Below are 24986 nucleotides of genomic sequence, written 5' to 3'. Positions count from 1 at the left end.
CGTGTGGTAAAATTGGTAAGACGACTTTATTCTTCGGGTCATTACGATTACAGCGATACCTCATTTATATTTTTTTTGTGTTTTGGCACTTTTACACAATAAAAACTATTTTATAGAAAAAAGAATTATTTTTGCATTGCTTTATTCTAAGAGCTATAACTTTTTTATTTTTCTTCTGATGGGGCTGCATGGTGGCTTGTTTTTTGCGGGACAAGATGACGTTTTCAGCGTTTTATTTACAACCGTCTTTTTGATCGCATTTTATTGCACTTTTTGTTCTGCGGTATGATGATCAAGTATTGTTTTTTGCTTCTTTTTTTTTTTTACGGTGTTCACTGAAAAGGTTAACTAGTGGGTCAGTTTTACAGAGCAGGTCATTATGGACGCGATACCAAATATGTGTAAAATATTTTTTTTATTTACAGAAATAAATGTATTTATTGGAAAAATATGTATTTATTTTTTCTTTATTTAGGTTAAATATTTTTACACATTCTAATTTTTTTTTTTTTTACTTTTTTCCAAATTGTCGCAGTATGTGACATTACTATATTATATGAGATCGCTGATCTGACACTCTGCGTTGCAGAATATCAGATCGGCAATCTGACAGGCAGTGTAGGAGGCTTGCCGGCGCTTGCTCTCAGCAGGCGCTCACAAGCCACCTTCCCGGCAGGTCTCGGAAGAACCCCGTGGCCATCTTGGTGCCGGGCGTCTCCATGGAGACCTTAAGGACATTGTGATGTGAACGCAATGTCCTGATAGAAGCACGCAGGGAGCCCCCTCCGTGCACGATGCTTCTCTATGCCGCTGTCACTACTGATCGTGGGCATTGCTGCACGATGTCAGCTGCCACCCACACCCGATCGCCGCGGTGCTCCGCGTGAGGCCACGCGATCGGTGAGCTGTACTAGTACTGTTTTTTGCGGGAAAGCACCTCCCATAGAGCAGTACTAGTACAGCGCATGTCGGGAAGGGGTAAGGCTAAGTGCACACGTAGATTTTCCTCCTGCGGATTTTTCCGCGCAGATTTGAAGTAATCCGCAAATTACCTGCATTTTTCCCGTGGATTTCTTCCTTTTTTTATTGCGGTTTTCCAGCGGTTTTTGTGCGGTTTTCCACTGCGGTTTTCCCCTTGCGGATTTGGAGAATGGAGCAGGTGAAAAACCGCACAAAAGAAGTGACATGCTGCATTTTTTGTACTGCGCGGAAAAAAACGCAGCGTCTGCACAGCGGTTTTTTTTTGCATTGATTTACATTGTACTGTAAATCACTTTGCAGATCTGCAGCGTCTCTGCGCGCTAAAATCCGCTGCGGATCCGCAGGAAAAATGCATCGTGTGCACATGGCCTTAAAGTAAACAGTGATCTAGACTGAGATAGCACTCTTCAAATTCCAGTTGGGAGTAAAGTTACTGTCACACTAAGCGATATCGCTAGCGATATCGCTAGCAATATCGCTATAACTTGTGACGTTATAGCGATATTGCTAGTGACATCGCTGTGTCTGATACTTACCTATGACCCGCTCCCCCGCTGGTTAGCGCTGATCGCGCGAGAACGTCCTGGACCGCTTCTCATCGTCAGCTTCCTGCGGCGCTTCCTGTGGAGAGACGAGCGACGAGCATGGACGCGGGCAGGAGGACGCAGGATCGCCTAGTGTGACAGGTAAGTAGCGACTCCCGTCCCCTGCGATGTCGCTGGTGAGATCTGCCTGTGTGGCAGCTCACTAGCGACCACTTAGCGATGTACCAGCGCTGGATCCTGACCGCGTCATATCGCTGGTCGGGATCGCTGGTACATCGCTAAGTGTGACAGTACCTTAAGAGCAGCAGAAAGACATGCAGTTGTCCCTTTACCTTGTGTTACTGTTAGAGACTAGATAAGATTCATTGCTGAATATTAACACAAGCCAATGATCGCAGTTCTATCTGCTATCAAGCTTGATATATGGAAAATATAAAGTCAGTATTCATCTCACATGTAGCTACCGATGTATCTTCTAGCAAGGATGTATGAGATTAAAGGCCCTTTTACATTTAGCGATGCACCAGCGATCCGACCAGCGATCCGACCCGGTCAGGATCGCTGGTGCATCGCTAAATGATCGCTAGTGAGCTGTCACACAGGCAGATCTCACAGCGATGCAGCAGCGACGCAGCGCACGATACTCACCTTTCACACACAGCGATCCTGGCGTCCTCCCGCCCGCCTCCACGCGTCGCTCGTCGTCACAGCAGGAAGCTGACGACAAGAAATGGAGCCGGACATTGTCGCGCGATCAGCGATGGACAGCGGGGGAGCCGGTCGGAGGTAAGTATCACACATAGCGATATCGCTAGCAATATCGCTATAACGTCACAAAATCGTTGACGTTATAGCGATATCGCTATGTGTAAAGCCCCCTTAACTCTATGTAAACAGATCTGTCACCAGATTTCACAATGCAAACTACCTACATTACCAGATTAATCTCTTTGACCTCAGGATGCTGTTTAAAAAAAATCCATGTCAGAATGGCTCTAAAATCCTTCATAAAGTATAAAAGGTAATCTGTGAGAAGGATCAACCCACCTAAGTTATCTAAATGGGCATGCAGCTCATAGAAATTTGAAAATGATACCTTAATTTCTGTAACCTGATGTCTTACTCCAGCGATATCCAAATTTTTCTTATATGTAAATGAATCGTTAAGATCTATGGGTCACATACAGATCTGCATAAGAATCTGCCTACATAGCTGATTACCAGTGTGAACCAAGTAATGACTGACACTGTGCTCATAATCACACACAGCTCTGCAGTGAGAACGGAACTAACAGAGTAGAGATAGTGAACTTTTTCGCAGTCCAAACATTTGCAGCAGTTGTCCTCTCATAGTGCTGTCAGTTCTGCAGCAGAGCTGAGCCTGATTACAACCAATACAGTACAGCAGAACATTGTCTCATTACAAACACAAGCACATTTTCAATCATCTTCTCACAGAGCTAACTAGAAGGAGAAAACAGCACAATAGGGTCTTATCTGGAAAAGATAAAAGCGTTTATAAAGGTTAGGCTAAAGGTACTGTCACACTTAGCGATGCACCAGCGATCCCGACCAGCGATATGACGCGGTCAGGATTGCTGGTGCATCGCTAAGTGGTTGCTAGTGAGCTGCAACACAGGCAGATCTCACCAGCGACATAGCAGGGGTCGGGGGTCGCTACTTACCTGTCAGACGAGGCGATCCTGACATCCTCCCGCCCGCGTCCACGCGTCGCTCGTCTCCACAGCAGGAAGCCCCAGCAGGAAGCTGACGACGAGAAACGGTCCAGGACGTTCTCGCGCGATCAGCGATAACCAGCGGGGGATCAGTCAGAGGCAAGTATCAGACATAGCGATATCGCTAGCAATATCGCTATAACGTCACAAAAACCAGTGACGTTATAGCGATATTGCTAGCGATATCGCTTAGTGTGACAGGCCCTTAACCTGATTTAGTTGTGTATACACAACATTTTCCTGATTTTAAAGGCCCCTTTACATTTAGAGATGCACCAGCGATCCCAACAACGATACGACCCGGTCAGGATCGCTGGTGCATCGCTAAATGGTCGCTAGTGAGCTGTCACACAGGCAGATCTCACAGCAACGTAGCGATGCAGCAGGGGCGTAGCGATTCAGGCACTGACTTCTTGTGAGATGGCAGCTGAAGCACTGGGAAAGGACAATTTCAATTGCAAATATGTTTGTAATGACAAACTTCACTTCTGCTGTACTGGGTTACGATGACTGTATTGTGTTAGTCCTGATCTCAGTGTAGAGCTGTGCAGGGCCAGCGTTAGGGGCAGGCAGACTAGGCAGACTCCTCCAGGGGCCCCCAGCTGAGCCAGTGGCGTGACGCTAATAGCGGCACACCACACGGCTGCTGAGGGGTCCGACACCACCCGCCATCATTGTTTTAACCTATCGGCATCATAGACGCCGATACAGTTGAAAGCAGTGATGGAGCAGGGGCAGCACGGTGGCTCAGTGGATAGCACTGCAGCCTTGCAGCGCTGGAGTCCTGGATTCGAATCCCACCAAGGACAACATCTGCAAGGAGTTTGTATGTTCTCCCCGTGTTTGCGTGGGTTTCCTCCGGGTACTCCGGTTTCCTCCCAAACTCCAAAGACATACTGATAGGGAATTTAGATTGTGAGCCCAATCAGGTACAGTGATGATAATGTGTGCAAACTGTAAAGCGCTGCGGAATATGTTAGCGCTATATAAAAATAAAGATTATTATTTATTATTATTATGGAGGAGAGAGCATCGGACACTCCCTCTCCCATCACTCCCCCTCTGCTTGTGACTCAGCGGACGCGCAATGATGTCACTTCGTCGTGCTCCACGCTGTGCCAGCAGCAGTGGAGCCGAGCAGAGCCAAGGAGCAGCATGGGGAACAAGGAAGAGGGGTGAGTATTGTGTGAGAGTGTGTGTGTGTGTGTGAGTGTGTGTGTGTCTGCACTATATTGTGTGTCTGTGTGTTGGGAGGGAGCTGTACTGTACTGTGTGTTGGGAAGCTGTACTGTACTGTGTGTTGGGGGACCTGTACTGTACTGTGTTGGGGGGGGACCTGTGCTGTACTGCACTGTGTGTTGGGGGGAGCTGTACTATACTATGTGTTGGAGGAGCTGCACTGTACTGTGTGTTGAGGGAGCTGCACTATACTGTGTTTGTGGAGGGGGCTGCATTATACTGTGTGTTGGGGCTACACTACAGTATACTGTGTGTAGGGGATTTGCATTACACTGTGTTTGGGGGGCTGCACTATACTGTGAGTAGGGGCAGTGGCGTAACTACAAAGTTATGGGCCCCGGTGTGGCTCCGATCCGTACACCTTGTACACGCGAGGCTCAGCTCCGTACACACACGGCACCGCTACATCCACCTGTAAACCCCTCCTGACCCCACACATGAACTTTACCTCATCCAGCACCATGACAACCTGCACAGCAGAGTCCTGCAGACACGGAGGATCCTGATCATGTGATCCCTGTCTCCTCCCTTCCTGTGACCTCATCACAGGTCCTGTGAGCACAGCCACAGAATAGCCTAGGCCGTCATTGCAGGCTGTGGAGGGCTGCGGTGGGTCTATCTGGGAGGGTGAGGATGGGGTGCATGGGGGGGCGTGGCAGCTCAGTGCAGTGCGGGAAGAATAGACTCCCGGGCGGGATGCGGGGGGGGGGTCAAAAACGGGAGTGTCCCGTGAGAATCGGGATGGTTGGGAGATATCATGGTCTGACCTGCCGGGCCCCTGACTCCCCCCGGGCCCGGTCTCAGTGGCGACTGCTGCGACCCTGGTAGTTACGCCCCTGAGTAGGGGGCTGCATTATGTTGTGTGTGGGGGGGGGCTGCAGTATACCCCGAGGCCCCATTTAAACTATTGCCCAGGGCCCCACTTTCTCGAAAACCAGCCCTGGAGCTGTGTGATGACAGCAAATTGTCATTTATTACTTGGTTCACACTGGTAATGCCTCCTTTATTTACCGCATTTATTTTACTAATTTATATAGCACCATTATTTCCACAGCACTTTACAGACATTATTTCATTTAAAACATGCACTGGAGGCAGATTCTCAGGAATATCTGTGTCTGGCCCATAGATCTTAACAGCCAATTTGGATAGTATAAAAACATGAATTTCTCTAGAACAAGACATCAGATCGCAGATATCAAGGCATCATTTTATACAGCATTCTTTGACTTATATGCCCATATAGATTGCTTAGGAAAGTTGATCCTACCGACATATACCCATTAACTCAACTTCTGCCCATCTACCCTGATTGCATAGAACTGGAGAAACAAACTGAATATTCTGTGCTGACTTGGAGAAAAAAATGAGAGTTGCAAATCCAATTTTAGATGGCGTTTTTCATCAAAGCGTTTTGAAATATATAACTTCTTCATCAGGACAAACCACCATAAACATACAGTCAGCATAGGGAGATATAAATAGACAAAGCATTCAAAAAAGGTGCGTGAAACACAAGAGGTCAAAAAGATCATATGACCGGGGCATGACATTTCATCTGAGGTCAGGAATTGCATGCCACACGTTGCAGCTTGCAAGCACATTATTTAAAAATCATAATGACAAAACGTGAATTACTAGTAATATTGTTGCACGAAATAAAAAAGTATGGTGCTAAACAAATTTAAAATATATTGTGGGAATTCCCAAAAATAAAACATGTAAAAAGCGAACTTGGCTTTGCATGTTCTTAAGTGGTGAGAGGTAATGTGCTTATCAATGGTAGTAACTATTTGAAAACCACTACTAGAGCGGGTACATAAAAAATGAGTGTGAGCTGCTATTACAAATTCATATGTAAGTAAACAAAAAGGATTAATGTATGTATATATGAGATACTCATCATAAGAGAATATATGTTCTATGTAATACTGAGCAGATCTTTCCTAATGCACTACCTTATTTGAATTCATACTTTTTTGCTGCATCTTGAATTATGTGATTTAGAAATATTTATGCCCAGTATTTTCACACTAAATATGACACTCTCTTCAAATCTAAAAGATCTATTTACCATAATAATATATACAGTTTGTATTATGGCATCTGATAGATTTGCTTTAATATCAGACAACCCCTATTTTCAAGATAGTCACCTACCTGGCAGAGTGAATTGCAATATCTGGCAAATTTGCATTGGGAGCATCGCTGAAGTTTTTCACTTCTAAAAACAAAATGGAAATAAAATTATTAGATCAGAAATATTATAACCTTAGCATAGTGTTAACAGTTAAATCTTACAATTTTAGAGAATTCTAGGCTTGCAATCTTATAATTCCCAGTTAAAGGGAACCTGTCACCAGGTTTGGCCGATATGAGATACGGCCACTGCCTTTCAGGGCTTATCTACAGCATTCTATAATGCTGTATTTCTGCCCCCAACCCGATCTGCAAGAGAAGAAAAATAACTTATTATACTCATCTGCGAGATGGTCCGGTCCTAGGGGTGTCGCACGTCTTGGTCCGGTGTCGCCCATCTTCTTGTGATGCCGTCCTCCAGCTTGCTTCGTGTGCATGATGCGTCATTGCTCTTTGACCTTTCCCAGCACCTGCATACTGCAGTACTTTGCTCTGCCCTCAACAGGGTAGGTAAGTATGCCTGCGCAGGAGCGCAATGCCGGGGAGCCTGTGTGGATGATGCAGGGACACGTTATCCACACAAAGCAAGCAGGAGGGTGGCATCACAAGAAAATGGGAGGCGCTGGACCAAGACCTGCGACACCCCTTGGACCGGACCACCCCGCAGGTGAGTATAATAAAAGTTATTTTTCTTCTCTTACAGGTCGTGTTGGGGACAGATATACAGCATTATAGCCCTGCAAGGTGATAGCCGTATCTCATATTGGCCAAACCTGGTGACAGATTCCCTTTAAGACTGAACAGGGGATACCACCAAACATCATTCAGCTGCCAGGGTGAATTATCAATGGGTAGCACCTGCAGATGCATGGAGATTATTAAAATATAAGTTAATGAGGAATAGTGGCAGGTGTAGACCATATTCTTTCAATCTCTCAATTTGTGTTTTTCACACTCTGGTAACTTAGAAGTATACATTTATCTACAAAAGGTATACTTTGCCAAAAAGTGTGGGAGAAAAAAAAACATAAGACACTCCTGGAATCTGTCTAAGGTGACACAGATCTCATGTTCCACATCTGTGCAGCCTTCAAGATGTACAGAGCCATTAATATCGCCATCTGTCCAATAAAATCCTATGGATACTGTAAAGAACATTTCTGGATATTTTATTTTCCACATGCACAATCATTGTATGAAAAGGCGATAGACATACAAATGGACAGATATTTTTATTCAAATTTTGCAGATAAAAAGTTGTCCCTTACTACTAATACATTTTTCTTTCGTTTGTCTCATGTTATAAGATAAGATAAGATAATCCTTTAATCGTCCCACCATGGGGAAATTCAGAGCATTAAGGCCCCGTCACACTAAGTGACTTACCAGCGATCCCGACACCGATATGAAGGTGTCAGGATCGCTAGTAAGTCGCTATGTGATCGCTGGTGAGCTGTGACACAGACAGCTTCACCAGCGATCAGCACAGCGATGCCGAGCGCCCGGCATCGCTGGCCATCCTGTAAAAAATAAAATCAAAATAAAAAATATAGTTATTCTCACCTTCCGATGTCGCGTTCAGCCATCCCGCCTCTCTCCACGCTCCGGTCCCAGTGATCCTTTGCGAGAATGACCGCGAGATGTCACAGTCTCGCGGGATAACAAAGTCTCGCGGTCATTCGTGCAAAGGATCACTGGGACCGGAGCGTGGAGAGAGGCGGGATGGCTGAACGCGACGTCGGAAGGTGAGAATAACTATATTTTTTATTTTTTAATTATTTTTTACACCTGATCGCTGGTCTCCCGCCTGTCACACGCAGCGATGCGTGCTGGCCAGCGGGAGACCAGCGACCAAAGAAATGTCCAGAGATTTCTTCCAGCGATCAGCGATACCGGCAGGGGGGCCGCTCGCTGATCGCTGTCACACACAGCGATCTCGCTGGTGAGATCGCTGTTATGTCACAAAAGTTGTGACTCAGCAGCGATCTCGCTACCGAGATTGCTTAGTGAGACGGGGCCTTTACAGCAGCAAGGCAGGAATAAGTACAGATACAGATGCATAAAGGCATTACATTGACAGTAGGTACATATACGAAAAAAAAAAAAAAATGTGACATAAGGCACTATAAGATTGTCAACACTTAGAATAAAATCTTCCAGATGAGGAGACTTATCTCCAGCATCAGCTTTTCATGTTGTCACAGAAATTATCTTCTGCAGCTAGATAAGACATTTTTAATGAGGAAGCAATTAACAGACCAAAGAGACAGTATAAAAACTTCGGTGGAAATACAGTTTCTGTTGTAATCTGCTCTATAATTTTTCTTGAATAAAGAAGACAGAACAAAATCGGTGATGTTACTCATCTATCTATGGAACCTATTACCGTACATAAAAAATACATTATGCTCTTTAGGGAACGGAAAGTAAACAGATCCCTTTAAATTTTTCACTCTTTGCTTCATTGCAGCCATTTCGTAAATTCAAAAAGGTTCATTTTTTTCTCATTAATGTACACTCTGCACCCCATCTTGACTGAAAAAACCCCAGAAATGTAGACATTTTTGCAGCTTTGTTAAAAAAGAAAAACTGAACTTTCACATGGTCATAAGTATTCGGACCCTTTGCGCAGACACTCATATTTAAGTCGCATGCTGTCCATTTCCTTGTGATCCTCCATGAGATGGTTCTACTCCTCATTGGAGTTCAGCTGTGTTTAATTAAACCGATAGGACTTGATTTGTAAAGGCACACACCTGTCTATATAACACCTCACAGCTCACAGTGCATCTCAGACCAAATGAGAATCAGGAGGTCAAAGGAACTGGCCAAGGAGCTTAGAGACAGAATTGCGGCAAGGAACATATCTGTCCAAGGTTACAAACGAATGTCTGCAGTCAAGGTTCCTAAGAGCACAGTGGCCTCCATAATCCTTAAATGGAAAAAGTTTGGGACCACCAGAAGTCTTCTTAGACCTGGCCGTCCAGCCAAACTGAGCAATCGTGGGAGAAGAGCCTTGGTGAGAGAGGTAAATAAGAACCCCAACATCACTGTGGCTGTGCTCCACAGATGCAGTAGGGAGATGGGAGAAAGTTCCACAATTATCACTGCAGCCTACCACCATTCAGGCCTTTATGGCAGAGTGGCATGACGGAAGCCTCTCCTCAATGCCAGACATATGACAGCCTGCATAGAGTGGGCTAAAAAACACATGAAGAACTCGCAGACTATGAGAAATAAGATTCTCTGGTCTGATGAGACAAAAATAAACCTTTTTGGTGATAAATTAATTGTAAGCGGTATGTATGAAGAAAACCAGGTACTGTTCATCCCCTCCCAATACAATCCCAACAGTGAAACATACTGGTGGCAGCATCATGCCATGGAGGTGTTTTTCAGCTGCAGGGACAGGATGACTGGTTGTAATTGAAGGAAACATGAATGCCGGCCAAGTACAGAGATATCCTGGATGAAAACCTCTTCCAGAGTGCTCTGGACCTCAGACTTGGCTGAAGGTTCACCTTCCAACAAGATAATGACCCTAAGCACAAAGCTAAAATAACAAAGGAGTAGCTTTAGAATAAGGGTGCCGTCACACTAAACGATGCACCAGCGATCCCGACAACGATACGACCTTGCCAGGATCGGTGGTGCCTCGCTACATGATCGCTGGTGAGCTGTCAAACAGGCAGACCCACCAGTGATCAGGACCAGTGAGGACGCTGGTATCCAAGGTAAATATCGGGTAACTAAGCATGCGCGTCACTTAGTTACTCACTATGTACCTTGGATACCGGCACCCAGCGCAAGCACGCAGGTATCCAAGGTACACAGTGGGTAACTAAGCGACGCGCACGCTTAGTTACCCGATATTTACCTTGGATACCAGCTCCCAGCGTCTGCTTACAGCGCCGGGAGCTCGCTGATCGTTGGTCTCCCGCTGCCACACGCAGCGATGCGTGCTGGCCAGCGGGGGGACCAACAATGAAAAAATGGCCTAGGACACTCCTGCATGATCAGTGATACCAAGCCGGGGGGCCGGTCGCTGATTCATGTCACACACAGCGATATCACTGGCGAGATCGCTGTTGCGTCACAAAATCAGCGATCTCGCTAGCGATCTCACTGTTTGTGACAGGCTTTAACTCTGTGACCATTCTTGACTGGCCCAGCCAGAGCCCTGACCTAAACCCAACTGAGCATCTCTGGAGAGACCTGAAAATGGCTGTCCACCAACATTAACCATTCAACCTGATGGAACTGGAGACAATCTGCATGGAAGAATGGAAGAGGACCCCAAAATCCAGGTGTGAAAAACTTGTTGCATCATTCCCAAGAAGACTCATGGCTGTACTAGTGTGAGCAGGTTGCGGGATGCAGTGACGCACAAGAGGCAGAAAAAGGGTTAATTTAATTTAACAATGGGACACTCCACGCAGGGAGGCAAACAGTTAAATAAGGAAATAGACAGTTAAATTGTAATGGATATGCAGGGTTAATGAACAAGGTAACGGCAGTTCTTTCAAACTCTTATGAAATCAGATGCTCCTCCGGCTACAGATGATGCTTGGGAGTCAGCAGCGCCAACAACGGCCGGCGCGGTGCTTGTCCAATGAGGTCCTACAGGTAAGTAGTCAGTCTTCTGGCAGTTGCAGTCGGTCTACGGTACCTTCCGCTGAGCCCTAGTCCATAATTGGACCAACGCAAACAAGGCCGCGACCAACGCAAACAAGGCCGTAGTACTGTCAGGGTCCTGGTCAAGCGGTGTGGCAATGTCTGGCAACGAGAGCAGCGGCGCAAGTCCTGCACCGTGCTCTGGCCCTCAGGCTTATGTGTGGTGCTAATCTGTACAGGGCTCTCAGCTGTCTCCCTGTTACTGCACTGGGGTCCAGCAGTGTCCTGACGTCAGGTCGGCCGTGTTTTATTATGGTCAGGGCACCGGTCTGGACCTTTTTGCCTTCCTCCGGACAACATGGAATGCAGCCTTGACAGTTCCAGGCCCGGTTTAGTACAGTTACCCGTGGTTCAGTCTTCTCTCTTACACTCCCCCTTCTCCTTTAGCTCACCATTCCACAGGCAAAAGTTCTTGCAGAAGTCGTTGGCGCTCTTCCATTTCTTGGTCAATACGCTGCCAAATAAACTGATCCTGTTCATAATGACTCGGGGGTCTTCCAGCAGTCATCCGTTCAGTGCGGCGTAGGTCAAGTTGAGTACTGGAGTCAGGTTGGATAGTGGAAGGCGGGGGTTCCGATGGAACAGCCATTTCTGGAGTTTCTGGCAAACATATTTCCCCTTGACTAGTGGCTGGTGAGCTTTCCAAGTCTGAAGACAATGAAACTGGTTCTTCCTCATTGTAGTCAAAAGTAGGAGGGCTAGGCACCTCGATGGGATCGGACTCTCTCGCCTCCTCCTCAGGGTCTCACGAACGGCAGGGACACAACATATTGAGGTGGACTATGCAAGTAGGTGCCTCTTCTTTACCCTGAGGTTGAATCTCATACCTGCGCTAGCATTGTCAACTCGGTGTTTCACCCTGTATGGAATTTTCTCCCATCAGTATTCCAGCTTGCCCCATGGCCTCTTGTCCAGGACCAGTACTCGAACTCCCACTTTAAGAGCTGTCCCTCGGAGGGGTGGTGCTTCATGTTGATCGAGTTCTCAGAACTTAGTCTGTACCAGCCGGTGGAGAGTCTGCAACCGGTGTCTATGTTCTCAGACCCAGGAAGACACCCCCGTCCGTGGGTAGTCTTCTTCTGGTTCCAGCTCGAGCTCGGTGATTTCTCGTCCTTTCCGCCCAAATAGTAGGGTATACTGTACGTGGTGTATCCTGTTGTGCGGTCCACTCGACTGTTATAGATCCAGACCAGTTCAGCCACATACTCAGGCCAACAGACTTTCCGATCTTCCTTCAATGTTCTCAGCATCTGAATGAGTGTCCAGTTAAAGCATTCACAGGCTCCTTTCTATTGGGGATAATAGGGCATTGTTCTCGACTTCTCAATTTGGTATAGACGGTGTAACTCTTCCATCACTCGACCTTGGAAACAAGCGCATTGGTCTGAATGAATTTGCTTCGGGCATCCGTGCACCCGGATGAAGTCTTGACAGATAGCCTGCACAGCTGACTATACAGTCTGATCTCGGGCTGGAGTAACCACAGTGAACTTGGTGAAGTAGTCAGTCATCACTAGTCAATGTGACAATGTTAAAAGCCAAGATGAGCAGGACCCACAGTCAAATAGTCGATCATCAGCAATTCTAAGGGAGCAGAGGTAACTATGGTCTGGGTAGGAGCTCTCTGTTCCGGAGGTTTAGCTAATTCGCAGCTTCAGCATCGCTGACAGGCCTCCTATACTGCAGTCGTCAAGCGAGGGTGATAAACCAGCTTCTGTAGCCACTGGAACGTCTTCTCCGAACCGTAGAGAGCCGCTCCCCTCTCATGGGCCTCTGTGGCCACTATACCAATCAACTTCTCGGAGAGTACCACTTGCCATGTGGTCCCTAGCTCACGTACCAAGTGCACTTTTCAATAGAGCAAGTCATCCTTTAATTAAAGTGTTTCCCATTGTCTGAGAATTTGCAAAGCCCCTGGGGACAGGGTACCTCTTTCAGCTCATCTAGGGAGCGGCTTAAAAGCTACCCACTGTCTCAGTTGAGCAAATTCCATATCTTCCTGTTGCAGCTGCGCCTAGTCATCTCGAGGTCGTCCCAGCACCTGTTCTCCGGACGCCTTGCCGATCTGTCTTTGCATCACCGCCAACAACCTAGTGAAGTACCGGAAGCCAGGAATTACTTCTGCCTCCAATTCTTCATCCTGATCACAGCCTGGGCGCTCATGAGTGAATCTAGATAGAACATGTGCGTGTGTATTTTCAGCTCCCTTCCGATCTTGTACCGGTATTTTGCCGTGCGGGCCACCTAAGGCAGATAGTGACTCCTCAATTCTGGGTAGGGGATATGAATCCCACACTGTGCAGACGTTCAATCGCCTATAGTCGACACAGAAAAGCAGGGTCCAATCTTTCTTCTGAACCAGCACAATGGGGGCCGCCCATGGACTCTGGCTCTCCCGGATGACTCCACTCTGCAGCATGTGCGCCAACATTTCCTTCACCTCTAGGGCAGAATCTGGCGGTATCTCTTCCGTGGGTATCTTGTGGCTGATAGCAGTAGTGCACCCGAAGTCATCCTTGTGACAGGCGAAGACATCCTGGTAACGCTCCAGCACGGCTTCCACCTGTTGCATACTGCACCCAAAGTCATCCTTGTGACAGGCGAAGACATCCTGGTAACGCTCCAGCACGGCTTCCACCTGTTGCACCAGCTGTGGGGAGAGTCCCGACAGTTCGGCCTGCATCTGTTCCAAGATCCAGCACCCTTCTCTGGTACTTCCAGGTGGATGCTCTGGGGTCATCGTGAAAGCTACAATCCACGGATCTCCCTATTTCACTGCTATCTGGACGGTGTCTGGCAGCACCAGTTCTTCCGGCATACCCAGCACCTGTGCTACTTCACTTCTGGACGAGAGGGTCAAATTGTCTTCCCCTAGGTTGACATACCACACCACTATGTTACCGTCACGAATAGTGGCCAATGTCCGAGCAGCGAGGAGTCCAGGGGTATCTAGGCCAATGCGGTTGGTTCAATCTGGACTTCCACCCCTTCACACGGCATGCAAGCTCATACAGGTAGCGAGAGCACCATCTGACCAGGTGGTAGAACGAGCTTGGTAGCAGTGGGGACTACCACCTTTCCTAGGATCTTCCGGTCACTTGACGTCTCTTGTGCCTAGGCAACTTGCATCAGTTGCTGAAACACCTTCTTTTGGGGGTCTGGGGGTTCCACCGGTCCAGAAATGCATCTGGTGGCTCATTGATCAGAAGGATTCAGAGTTCTTTCAGCACATTCATCCCCAGCAACACTATTCCTTTTCGGCCTACATCTTTGCCACATATGGTAACTTGCATCCAGACCATGCCTGCAACCGGGATGGGTAATTGGTTGGCTGCCTTCGGCTTAATTACAGGGCCACAATTGGGCCATGTGGCCCCAAAGAAATGACATCTGAAGTATGCTTCGGGCATGGTAGTGACCTGGGAACCGATGTCAACTAAGCAGCGTACGTCTCGGACATCCATTTTGGCCCATATGAGAGGGCTCAGGGAAACTAAACTTTTGGGACTACTTTCTCTCCTTCTTGGCCGTTCAGGCTCCGGGTGTCGCCCCCCCAGCCACAGAACCCACTAGTTTAACAGCTGCCGGGTGAGCGGCCTTCCACGCTTCACGCACCCTCAGGCATAGTGTCCAATGTCTTCACATTTGAAACCGATTGCCTGTCTCTCTGTCTTGGGATGTCTCGTATCTTGACGAGGTTCAGAAGGCAAGTGGGACTCGGGGCTAGTCCTGTCTCTGGATGGACCTGGGGCCACTGGAGGGGTTCTTCTGAAGTGAAACCACTCTTCCCGCATTCCCTGTATCTCCTTCCAGATCTCTCTGACCCATCCTCGTTCAGCTTCAGGCGAAGTGGGTACCTCCCCACTCTGGACCTTCCCTGCCGAGGCTGCCATCCCCTGCTCTTGCTCGCACTTCCGCCCCAATTTTTAGAAAGGACATGTGGGGATCAACGCACATGCACTCTCGCAGGGCCTGCATAAACAATGGGCTTCTAAAGGGGGTTTTACACTAAGCGATATCGCTAGCAATATCGCTAAAACGTCACTGGTTTTGTGACGTTATAGCGATATTGCTATGTGTGATACTTACCAACGACCGGCTCCCCCGCTGTCCATCGCTGATCGCGCGAGAATGTCCGGCTCCATTTCTCGTCGGGCGCTTCCTGCTGAGACTTCCTGCTGTGACGACGAGTGACGCGTGGAGGCGGGCGGGAGGACGTCAGGATCGCTGTGTGTGAAAGGTGAGTATTGTGCGCTGCGTCGCTGCTGCATCGCTGTGAGATCTTTCTGTATGAAAGCTCACTAGCGATCATTTAGCGATGCACCAGCGATCCTGACCGGGTCGGATCGCTGGTCGGATCGCTGGTGCATCGCTAAAAGTAAAAGGGCCTTTAGACTGGCTATGAGTTGGTCTCTTAGTACCACGTCAGGAAGCCCCACACCCACACCATCCCGCTTGGTGATTGCTGCGTGAATCTCTTGCAAGGCATATATTGGGTCACGGACTCCCCCTCACTCTGTACTCGGCAGAACAGGCGCATGCGCAATTCCCCAATATCTGTGGGGTTCCCATGCATCTAAGCTAGATTTTTCAGAAACTTGGTAAAGGTGTTCCGCTTGTGGGGGGAGCTGAAACATAACCGAACATCTGGCTTCCCGTCCAGGGCAATCACAGCAATCTCTGCCTGCATAGCGGGTGTCATGGGGTGCATTCTCAGCATTCCCTTGACTCGCTCGGTCCAGTCCCACAGAAGTGAATTGTTCCCTATAAATTTTGGGAGATTGCTGAGCATGGCCCCCAACGGCAAGCTGGCCCTTAGAGCACCCATGGCCGCTTGATCTGCTGTCTCTGCGCTTGTAGACTGCATCCTGAGAACTACGGCAAGTATGAGCAGTCTGCGGGATGCAGTGACGCACGAGAGGCAGAACAAGGGTTAACAATTTAATTTAACAATGTGATACTCCATGCAGGGAGGCAAACAGTTAAATGAGGAAATAGACAGTTAAACTGTAATGGATATGCAGGGTTAATGAAGGAGGTAGCAGCAGTTCTTTCAAACACTTATCTGATCAGATGTTCCTCCGGCTGCAGATGATTGGAAGTGAGCAGCGCCAACAATGGCCAGCGTGGCGCTTGTCCAATGAGGTCCTGCAGGCAACGGTAGTCCGTTTTCTGGCGGCAGTAGCCGGTCTCCGTTACCTACAGCTGAGCCCTTAGTCCACAATTGGACGCGGCCAACGCAAAAAAGGCTGCAGTACTGTCAGGGTCCCGGTCGAGCGGCGTGACAATGTCCGGCAATGAGAACAGTGGCGTACAGTCCTGCACCCTGCCCTGGCCCTCAGGCTTATGTGTGGCGCTCAGCTGTACAGGGCTCTCGGCTCTCTCCCTGTTACTGCAGTGGGCTCTGGCAGTGTCCTGGCATCGGGTCGCACACCGCGGAGCACGCTGCGCACGCACCTTGCCTCTGTCACTGCTGGCAGGAAACTCTCTGACGCTGCACGCACTTTCACTTTTAACCGCACCCCCGGCTTCCGGGTCAGGGCACTGGTCTGGGCCTTTTTGCCTTCCCCCGGAAAACATGGGACGCAGCCTCGACAGTTCCTGACCCGGTTTAGTACAGGTACCCGCGGTCCGGTCTTCCCCCTTACACTAGCTCAAAAGGGTGCTTCTACTCAATACTGAGCAAAGAGTCTGAATAATTATGACCATGTGATATTTTAGTTTTACTTTAATAAATTTGCAAAAATTTCTACATTTCTGTTTTTTTCAGTCAAGATTGGGTGCAGAGTGACTTTATATTAATGAGAAAAAAAATTAACTTTTTTGAATTTACCACATGGCTGCAATGAAACAAAGAGTGAAAAATTTAAAGGAATCTGAATACTTTCCGTACCCACTGTAAGAGTGTTGTACTACTAACAGCAGTCATTCCATTAGTAATATTTTGTTTATTTTTTTCTGCTACTTTTGTCTTGCATCTTATTTATTTATGGGTAATAGTCAGCTTCATAGCCGACTGAGTTATACAGTCTGGAGCGCAGAGTACCTGGACTTTTAAAAGAATTTTATTTGATGTATTCCTCTTTTTACATGTTGGTCTGACTCCCCTTCCTCCGCTATGTGATCACTGTCATTTACAGTACTATACACTCTTTACCACCCTCTTTTTTTCAACACTGAGACAGCCTACAATTTGCTACATGATCTCATCACATAATTTCTGCTAAAAACTTCACAAAGCAGGGCTGCCAACCATCCACAAATTCCAGGACAGTCCGTAAAAATACGGCACTTTTTTGCCCTGCCCGTAAAATAAAAAATTGGAGGCGTTCATTTTTTTAAACTGAAGAAACTTACGGAATATAGATTATTTTTGACTATCATCATTTTACAATTTACAGTGAATGTAGCGGATGTCTTCATATCAGAATTATTAGCTGTAGACAAGGATCACTTGTAATCATGATGATTTATTATGATTTTACAATGTGTCCGTAAAAATATATTCCGCACATGATTTTTTTTCAGAATTTGTCCAGAAAAACTAAAAAATCAAGTTGGCAATTCTGTTCCCAAGATGGTTCTTTTCAGTAACTGCTGCCTGCTGGGTGATGTCTGAAAGGAGAAAGCAGTTGCATAATCAATCTCTGGAGAGGACAAACTATGAGCAGAGCCTAGAGCCTTTTTTAATAGTAAGTATTAGGGAGAATGTTTTCCACACTATTTGTTAGTCAAAAACACAGCAGTGGTACATTATAGATTTTCTATACAGAAATTCTAAGGCAATATAGCATCGACAGTATGGTCACATGAAAGTGGCCTGAGGGTGTAATTTACACTTTTATTGTCTGTACAAGTCCCCTATAAAATGTAAAGTGCTGCAGAATATGTTTGCATTATAGAAATAAAATTATTATTATTACTATTATTATTATTATTAGAGAAAGGCAATTGAAAGATTATGGTGGAAAGAGGCCTAGGTAAAGTAATAAAAACATAGGGTACAGTGATGATAATGTCTGTAAAGCGCTTGCGCTATATAAGCAATGCATAATAAATAATGTGGCAGATTCATAGTACAACTAGCTGAAGTGCCCAGCACTGCCCGGGCATAGTATATATATATATATATATATATATATATATATATATACTAGCTGAAGAGCCCGGCGCTGCCCGGGCATAGCAACTAACTGTGGTTATAGAAAATTATAATTATCCTCCATCCCATAGTCCCGTGCCCATATACCCATCATACATATCCACGATCCCATAGGCCCGTGCCCATATACCCATCATACATATCCTCCATCCCATAGTCGAGTGCCCATATACCCATCACACATCCTCCATCCCATAGTCCCATGCCCATATACCCATCATACATATTCTCCGTCCCATGCCCATATACCCATCATACATATTCTCCATCCCATAGTCCCATGCCCATATACCCATCATACATATTCTCCGTCCCATGCCCATATACCCATCATACATATTCTCCATCCCATAGTCCCATGCCCATATACCCATCATACATATTCGCCATCCCATAGTCGAGTGCCCATATACCCATCACACATCCTTCATCTCATAGTCCCGTGCCCATATACCCATCATACATATCCTCCATCCCATAGTCCCGTGCCCACATACCCATCATACATATCCGCCATCTCATAGTCCCGTGCCCATATACCCATCATACATATCCTCCATCCCATAGTCCCGTGCCCATATACCCATCATACATATCCTCCATCCCATAGTCCCATGCCTATATATCCATCATACATATCCTCCATCCCATAGTCCAGTGCCCATATACCCATCACACATCCTCCATCCCATAGTCCCGTGCCCATATACATATCCGCCATCCCATAGTCTTGTGCCCATATACCCGTCAAATATATGCTCCATCCCATAGTCCAGTGCCCATATACCCATCACACATCCTCTATCCCATAGTCCCGTGCCCATATACATATCCGCCATCCCATAGTCCCGTGCCCATATACCCGTCATACATATCGTCCATCCCATAGTCCAGTGCCCATATACCCATCACACATCCTCCATCCCATAGTCCCGTGCACATATACATATCCGCCATCCCATAGTCCCGTGCCCATATACCAATCATACATATCCTCCATCCCATAGCCCCGTGCCCATATACCTGTCATACATATTCTCCATCCCATAGTCCGGTGCCCATATACTCATCACACATCCTCCATTCCATAGTCAACCATTATGACATCATAATGAGCGGCGGCGAGGCTTCCAACCTTTGATGACATCAGCGTCGCCATGGCAACCATTGTGACATCATAATGAGGGGCGGGGCTTGACACGCACACACTGCTTCCCCAGTATGCAAATAGGGGCATTGTGACATCATAATGAGGGGCGGGGCTTGACGCGCACACACTTTTCCCCACAGTATGTAGATAGGGGCAAAATTGTTTGGTGAATTGGAACGTGCGGGATTAAAATTTCGCCTCACAACATAGCTTAGGACGCTCTCGGGGTCCAGACGTGTGACTGTGCCAAATTTTGTGGCTGTAGCTGCGACGGTGTGGATGCCTATCCCGGACATACACACACACACACATACATACATACATACATACACACACACACACACATACATACACACTTTGAGCTTTATATATTAGATTATATATATATATATATATATATAAAGAGCTAAGTGTAGAGCCCTGCCCCCTCCGCATAGCCACATTCACTATAATATCCCATATCATCCCATCAGCCAGAGCCACCGGACTACTACCCCTAATATCCCACATCATCTCGTCAGCCAGAGCCACCAGACTACAACCCCTAATATTCCACATCATCCCGTCAGAGCCACCGGACTACTACCCCTAATATCCCACATCATCCCGTCAGCCAGAGACACCGGACAACTACCACTAATATCCCACTTCATCCCATCAGAGCCACCGGACTACTACCCCTAATATCCCACATTATCTCGTCAGCCAGGGCGACCAGACAACTACCACTAATATACCACATCATCCCGTCACAGATGCCGGACTACTCCCCCTAATATCCCACATCATCCCGTCAGCCAGAGCCATCGGACTACTACCACTAATATGAAATGAGAGCTGCTTAGTGATTGGTTGCAAGGAAAACTGTTGCTCATAGCAACCAATCACAGCTCAGCTTCTTTTGAACAGCTCTGGTAAAATGAAAGATGCTTCATGATTGGTTGGTGATACGCACACACATACATACATTCACTTTATATATAGAGATTTTCTGAGACTGTCCTTTTTATCTGAACTGAGATTACAGAAATCCATTGCATAAAAGCAGCGTCCCTGCATGATTCCTCTCCCTCCTCTTGGACGAGATGCCGACATGCTGTTACCCAGCTGTGTCTTCTGATTCAGCTGCTGCTGTGGCTCCCGTGTCCCAGGGCCTGCGCAGCATCTCCTGGCAGCATGCTTAGGGAGCACACTCCCCGCTTCTTAAAGGAGTCGTGTGCACAGTCCTCATGTGACATCAACGAATATCTGAGAAGCACTTACTATTTAAGCACCTTTCCCTTTGGTGAGGTGATGAAGCAACATCCTTGTTTAGTTTGTCTGCAAGCTGCTAAGTCCTTTGTCAGGTCCCTGTTTCCTCAACCAATACAGGGTCAGGAGGTGCCACCACAGGAACTACTGGCTCAACAAACCTCTTTAACAGAGACTTATGAAACATGTTATGGATCTTAAATGTAACAGGAAGAGCCAATCGAAGAGACCGGATTAAGAATCTCCAAAATCTTGTAAGGTCCAATAAATCTAGGTTTAAACTTTGGAGAAGCCACCTTCATAGAGATATTCTTTGATGACAACCAAACCATATCACCCACCTTAAACCGGGGACCAATGGTCCTATGTCAGTTGGAAAACCACTGGGCCTTTTCCTGGTAGAGAGGCAACTTATCCACCACTTGGTCCCAGATCTGGTGCATTCTCTCCACCACAGTGTCAACACCTGGGCAGGCAGAAGACTCCACCTGCCCTGAAGAGAATCGAGGATGAAACCCAAAGTTACAAAAAAAAGGTGACATCAAAGTGGCAGAACTAGCTCTATTATTTAAAGCAAATTCGGCCAAGGGCAAAAATGAAACCCATTCATCCTGATCAGCAGAAATAAAACATCTCAAATAAGACTCCAAAGTCTGGTTTGTTCTCTCCGTCTGCCCATTGGTCGGAGGGTGAAACGCAGAGGAGAAGGACAACTGAATTCCCAGCTTGGAACAAAAGGTCCTCCAAAATCTAGAAACAAACTGAACTCCTCTGTCAGACACAATGTTCTCAGGAATCCCATGCAAGCGAACCACCTGTTGCAAAAACAAGGGCACCAACTCTGAGGAAGATGGCAACTTAGGGAGTGGTACAAGATGGACCATCTTAGAGAATCTATCACAAATCACCCAAATAACAGTAGCCGTGGGGTGTTCCTACGGTGGTCCTAGACACCTCGTTCACAGCCGGAGAACTAAATAAACCTAAAGAAAAAAAGGGGAAATCTAAACTGCCCCAGAGCAGACCCCAAAGCAATAGACAGCCCCCAACATGTATTGACGGTGAAAACATATGAAAACACAAACACAGACAGAAAGACAAGCTGAGCAAACGATGGGGCCCTCAATAACTAGATAGGACAGGAAAGCAAAGCAACTGTCTGCAATCATGCAAAAACCCTGCCAAAAATAATGTCCAACACGTCTGATAGAAAAGGCCCTGAAGTCACTAGACTTCAAAATCACTATATCAGCACTCAGGTATATTCTGAAAACAGAGCAAAGACATCAACCGATCAGAGACAAAAATGGAGTTCAGCCAGTCCCAACCAGGGCTGGCTGAACATAAGCACTAAGTAAACCAGACAAAATCTCATGGAAAAGTAGCAGAGCAAAAACTTAGCTTTAGTAGACAGGACTAAACTGGAGGCTAGAGCTCAGAGCAGAGAGGATCACCAGCAACCCAGCAGGGCGTCGGCGGCCTTATATCCACTCAGAGATTCCGGATGTCCAATCACACTCCACCTGTTCAGATGACAGGTTTTTCCCATCCAAATCAATTTCACTACATCCTTTCACAGGCAGAGGGAGTTCATCGGACATCAAAGGTGAAGGAGAAAATGAGCTCATAACACTGGGCCGTGCTGCATAAGGTCCACACCCACCAGCGTGATAACATGCACATGTGGAGTATAAAGTATACAATAAAAGTAAAAGTGTACAATGAATTTTTAGTTTCAGAAATTTCTGCCAAACATCTACCCTGTGTCAGTATAACCTAAGCTGACTTCAACTGAACCTAATCCACTGGTCACCCACAAAATCCTTTACACTAAGAATATGTTCAGTCAGGAGTTTTGAAACATTGATGTTGGTTTTGCAGCAGACTCACATCAACATCCAAGAGTATTCATAGAATATTTTAAGTATTTTTTTAATATGGATATTGAAGTGGGTATAAAAAACTGTCCAAATATACCCTATTAGCCAAATAACCAGCGATTGTTTTATATTTTTGCATTTTGGATAAAAATTTACTTACTCTTTACATCAGATCTGCAAATCTTTATATGTAACATCCCTTTTCAATATTAAAAAGTTTCAGAAGATCAGATCATGCTTTCATTGTTTAGTCTAAATCAAATATTTACTTTGTATAGAGAAAAGAAAAAGGTTTAAGTAAACCATGGACACAATTCACGGAAATTATGATCCTACATTCAGTTTTCATTTAGCCATTTTTTTTTACTAAAAAGTCAGTTGGGGAATAATTCAAATACAGCAAGTTGTAATATAAAAAGGAGCATTGCTCCAGAGCTTGAAGAAAACCACAGTCATTTCTGAGCTAAAGCTGCATATTTGGCAACAACTATCATTAAAAATTAGAGTCCACCAGTCTCCCCCAACATAGTTGTGGCATTTTTACCTAAACATTAGGAGCAGAGTTATCTTGGTACTAACCAGCAGGCGACAGGCTTGTAAAGCCACAATAAAACATCAAAGCATGAGAAAATAAATAATGCAATGCTTTATATTCTTACAGCATACCCTCGAAGCGACATCACTGTGATAACAATACAACTACTCTCTCAGCCACAGAATTAATTTTACATAACTAAGCCTTCACCCAGTGATCTGTACTTAAATAGCAATTGTAAGTAGAGAAACTCCATTTGCAGGGACACATATTCAGAAAATAGAAGTGAAAATGTCTAAAATATTCAAACTTTTATGGGCTCTTGTATGTATCAAGCAGCAGTAAGACATTTTTGGACTTTCAGATCACTTTGTTCCATGGTTTACATGAATAACCCAATTTTTGAAGCTGCCTCCACAATAAGAAAATCAGAATTTACCAAGTATTGCAGTTTTTACACATCCTAATGACCTGCGTCCAAGACATACAATCACTTTCCACTTATAAATTGCTTTCAAAACCATTTAAAGGATATTTGTCAGAAGGATTTCCAACCCTAAACTACTGTATTTAGATGTGCAATTAGCTCTTTGACAGACAAGTCCAGCAAGAGCTTTTCATGATCAGTCCGCTCCTCCATTCAATATTTGAAGTGATATGCAAATGACACTGTAGATCTAAAGCCTCTGTTACTCCAGTTCTATTTCCCCGCTCAGAGTCATCTACTCCTGCTAGACTGATGACTCCTTTGCCTGAAGTCATACAGCACAGAGGCTGTCAGTCAAGCAGGAGGAGGTCTGGCTGGATAAGGAATAGAGCTGGAGTGACAAAGGCTTCAGATCTACAGTCTCAATTGCATATCAATACAAATGCTGATTACTCAGCAACAGAGGAAGGAACTGGCCATGTAAAGTTATTCTTGGATTTGTTTTTGAAAGAGCTACATGCTCATATAAATAGTTTTTGTGTTGCATACTAGTATATGGTTTTACAGAGGATTATGAATATAGTCTAAGTGAAAACTCCTGTTTTCAAATATTTCTATAAAAAATTGTTCACTCCACATGTACTTTTATATTGCAAAAACATCATGAATCATTTGCAAATCATTGATGAGTCTAAAATATAATAATTATTATCACTTTGCTGACATATTTCCTGTGTCAGAGATGGCATCCATATGAAAGTGAACTGTAAAGATACGCATTAGATGAAGTTGGCCAAACCCACAAATTTCAAGGAGACTTAACAAATTGGGTTATAAGGTATGGTAGACTGTGTCTTGGCAAAGAGTCATCAGGCCTGTTGAATTTTAACATGCTTAGTCCTCTGATTCCACAAGTGACAAGCATCAGCTGATTGTGTCTGGCAACGACTGAATCCACAAAAATTCTTTAATAAGGTGGAAATAATTTTGTGTAATGTAATTAAATCAATTACATTTGGCTTCTGCATAAAAAGGAGCACTCTGCAGCGCATTAAGAGCTTTATAAGTCAATGGAACATTTAGAAAATATGAATAAAAAGCTTTCTCAAATAACTCTAAGAGAAACCTCTAGTACCAGACAGTGCAAATTTTAGAATGAAAATCTCTTAGTATTAGAGAGAAACTTAGAAAAGGTTATTAAGAAAATGCAGAAAAAAGTGGGTTTTTTTTTTCAGGGCATTACACATAACGAAAGTAGCTTACACGC

At 45.7% G+C, this 24986-nt stretch overlaps 1 protein-coding gene across 4 annotated transcripts in view; it reads right to left on the bottom strand.

Moving 5' to 3' along the window:
- Positions 1–24986, bottom strand: part of SMYD3 (SET and MYND domain containing 3) — a 1185047-nt gene that overhangs the window by 997717 nt on the left and 162344 nt on the right. For all 4 annotated transcript variants that reach the window (XM_073545143.1, XM_073545142.1, XM_073545139.1 and 1 more), the window contains exon 2: positions 6662–6725. In XM_073545143.1, coding sequence (XP_073401244.1) covers positions 6662–6725 — 64 coding nt within the window. The remainder of the gene's footprint in view (positions 1–6661; positions 6726–24986) is intronic.

The sequence above is a fragment of the Dendrobates tinctorius genome, unplaced genomic scaffold, assembly GCF_039654945.1.
Source record: "Dendrobates tinctorius isolate UK_male_01 unplaced genomic scaffold, ASM3965494v1 ptg000140l, whole genome shotgun sequence".
Classification (NCBI taxonomy): domain Eukaryota; kingdom Metazoa; phylum Chordata; class Amphibia; order Anura; family Dendrobatidae; genus Dendrobates; species Dendrobates tinctorius.
Note: the sequence above shows the minus strand (reverse complement) of the source record. Positions and strands in the feature narration are given on the sequence as shown.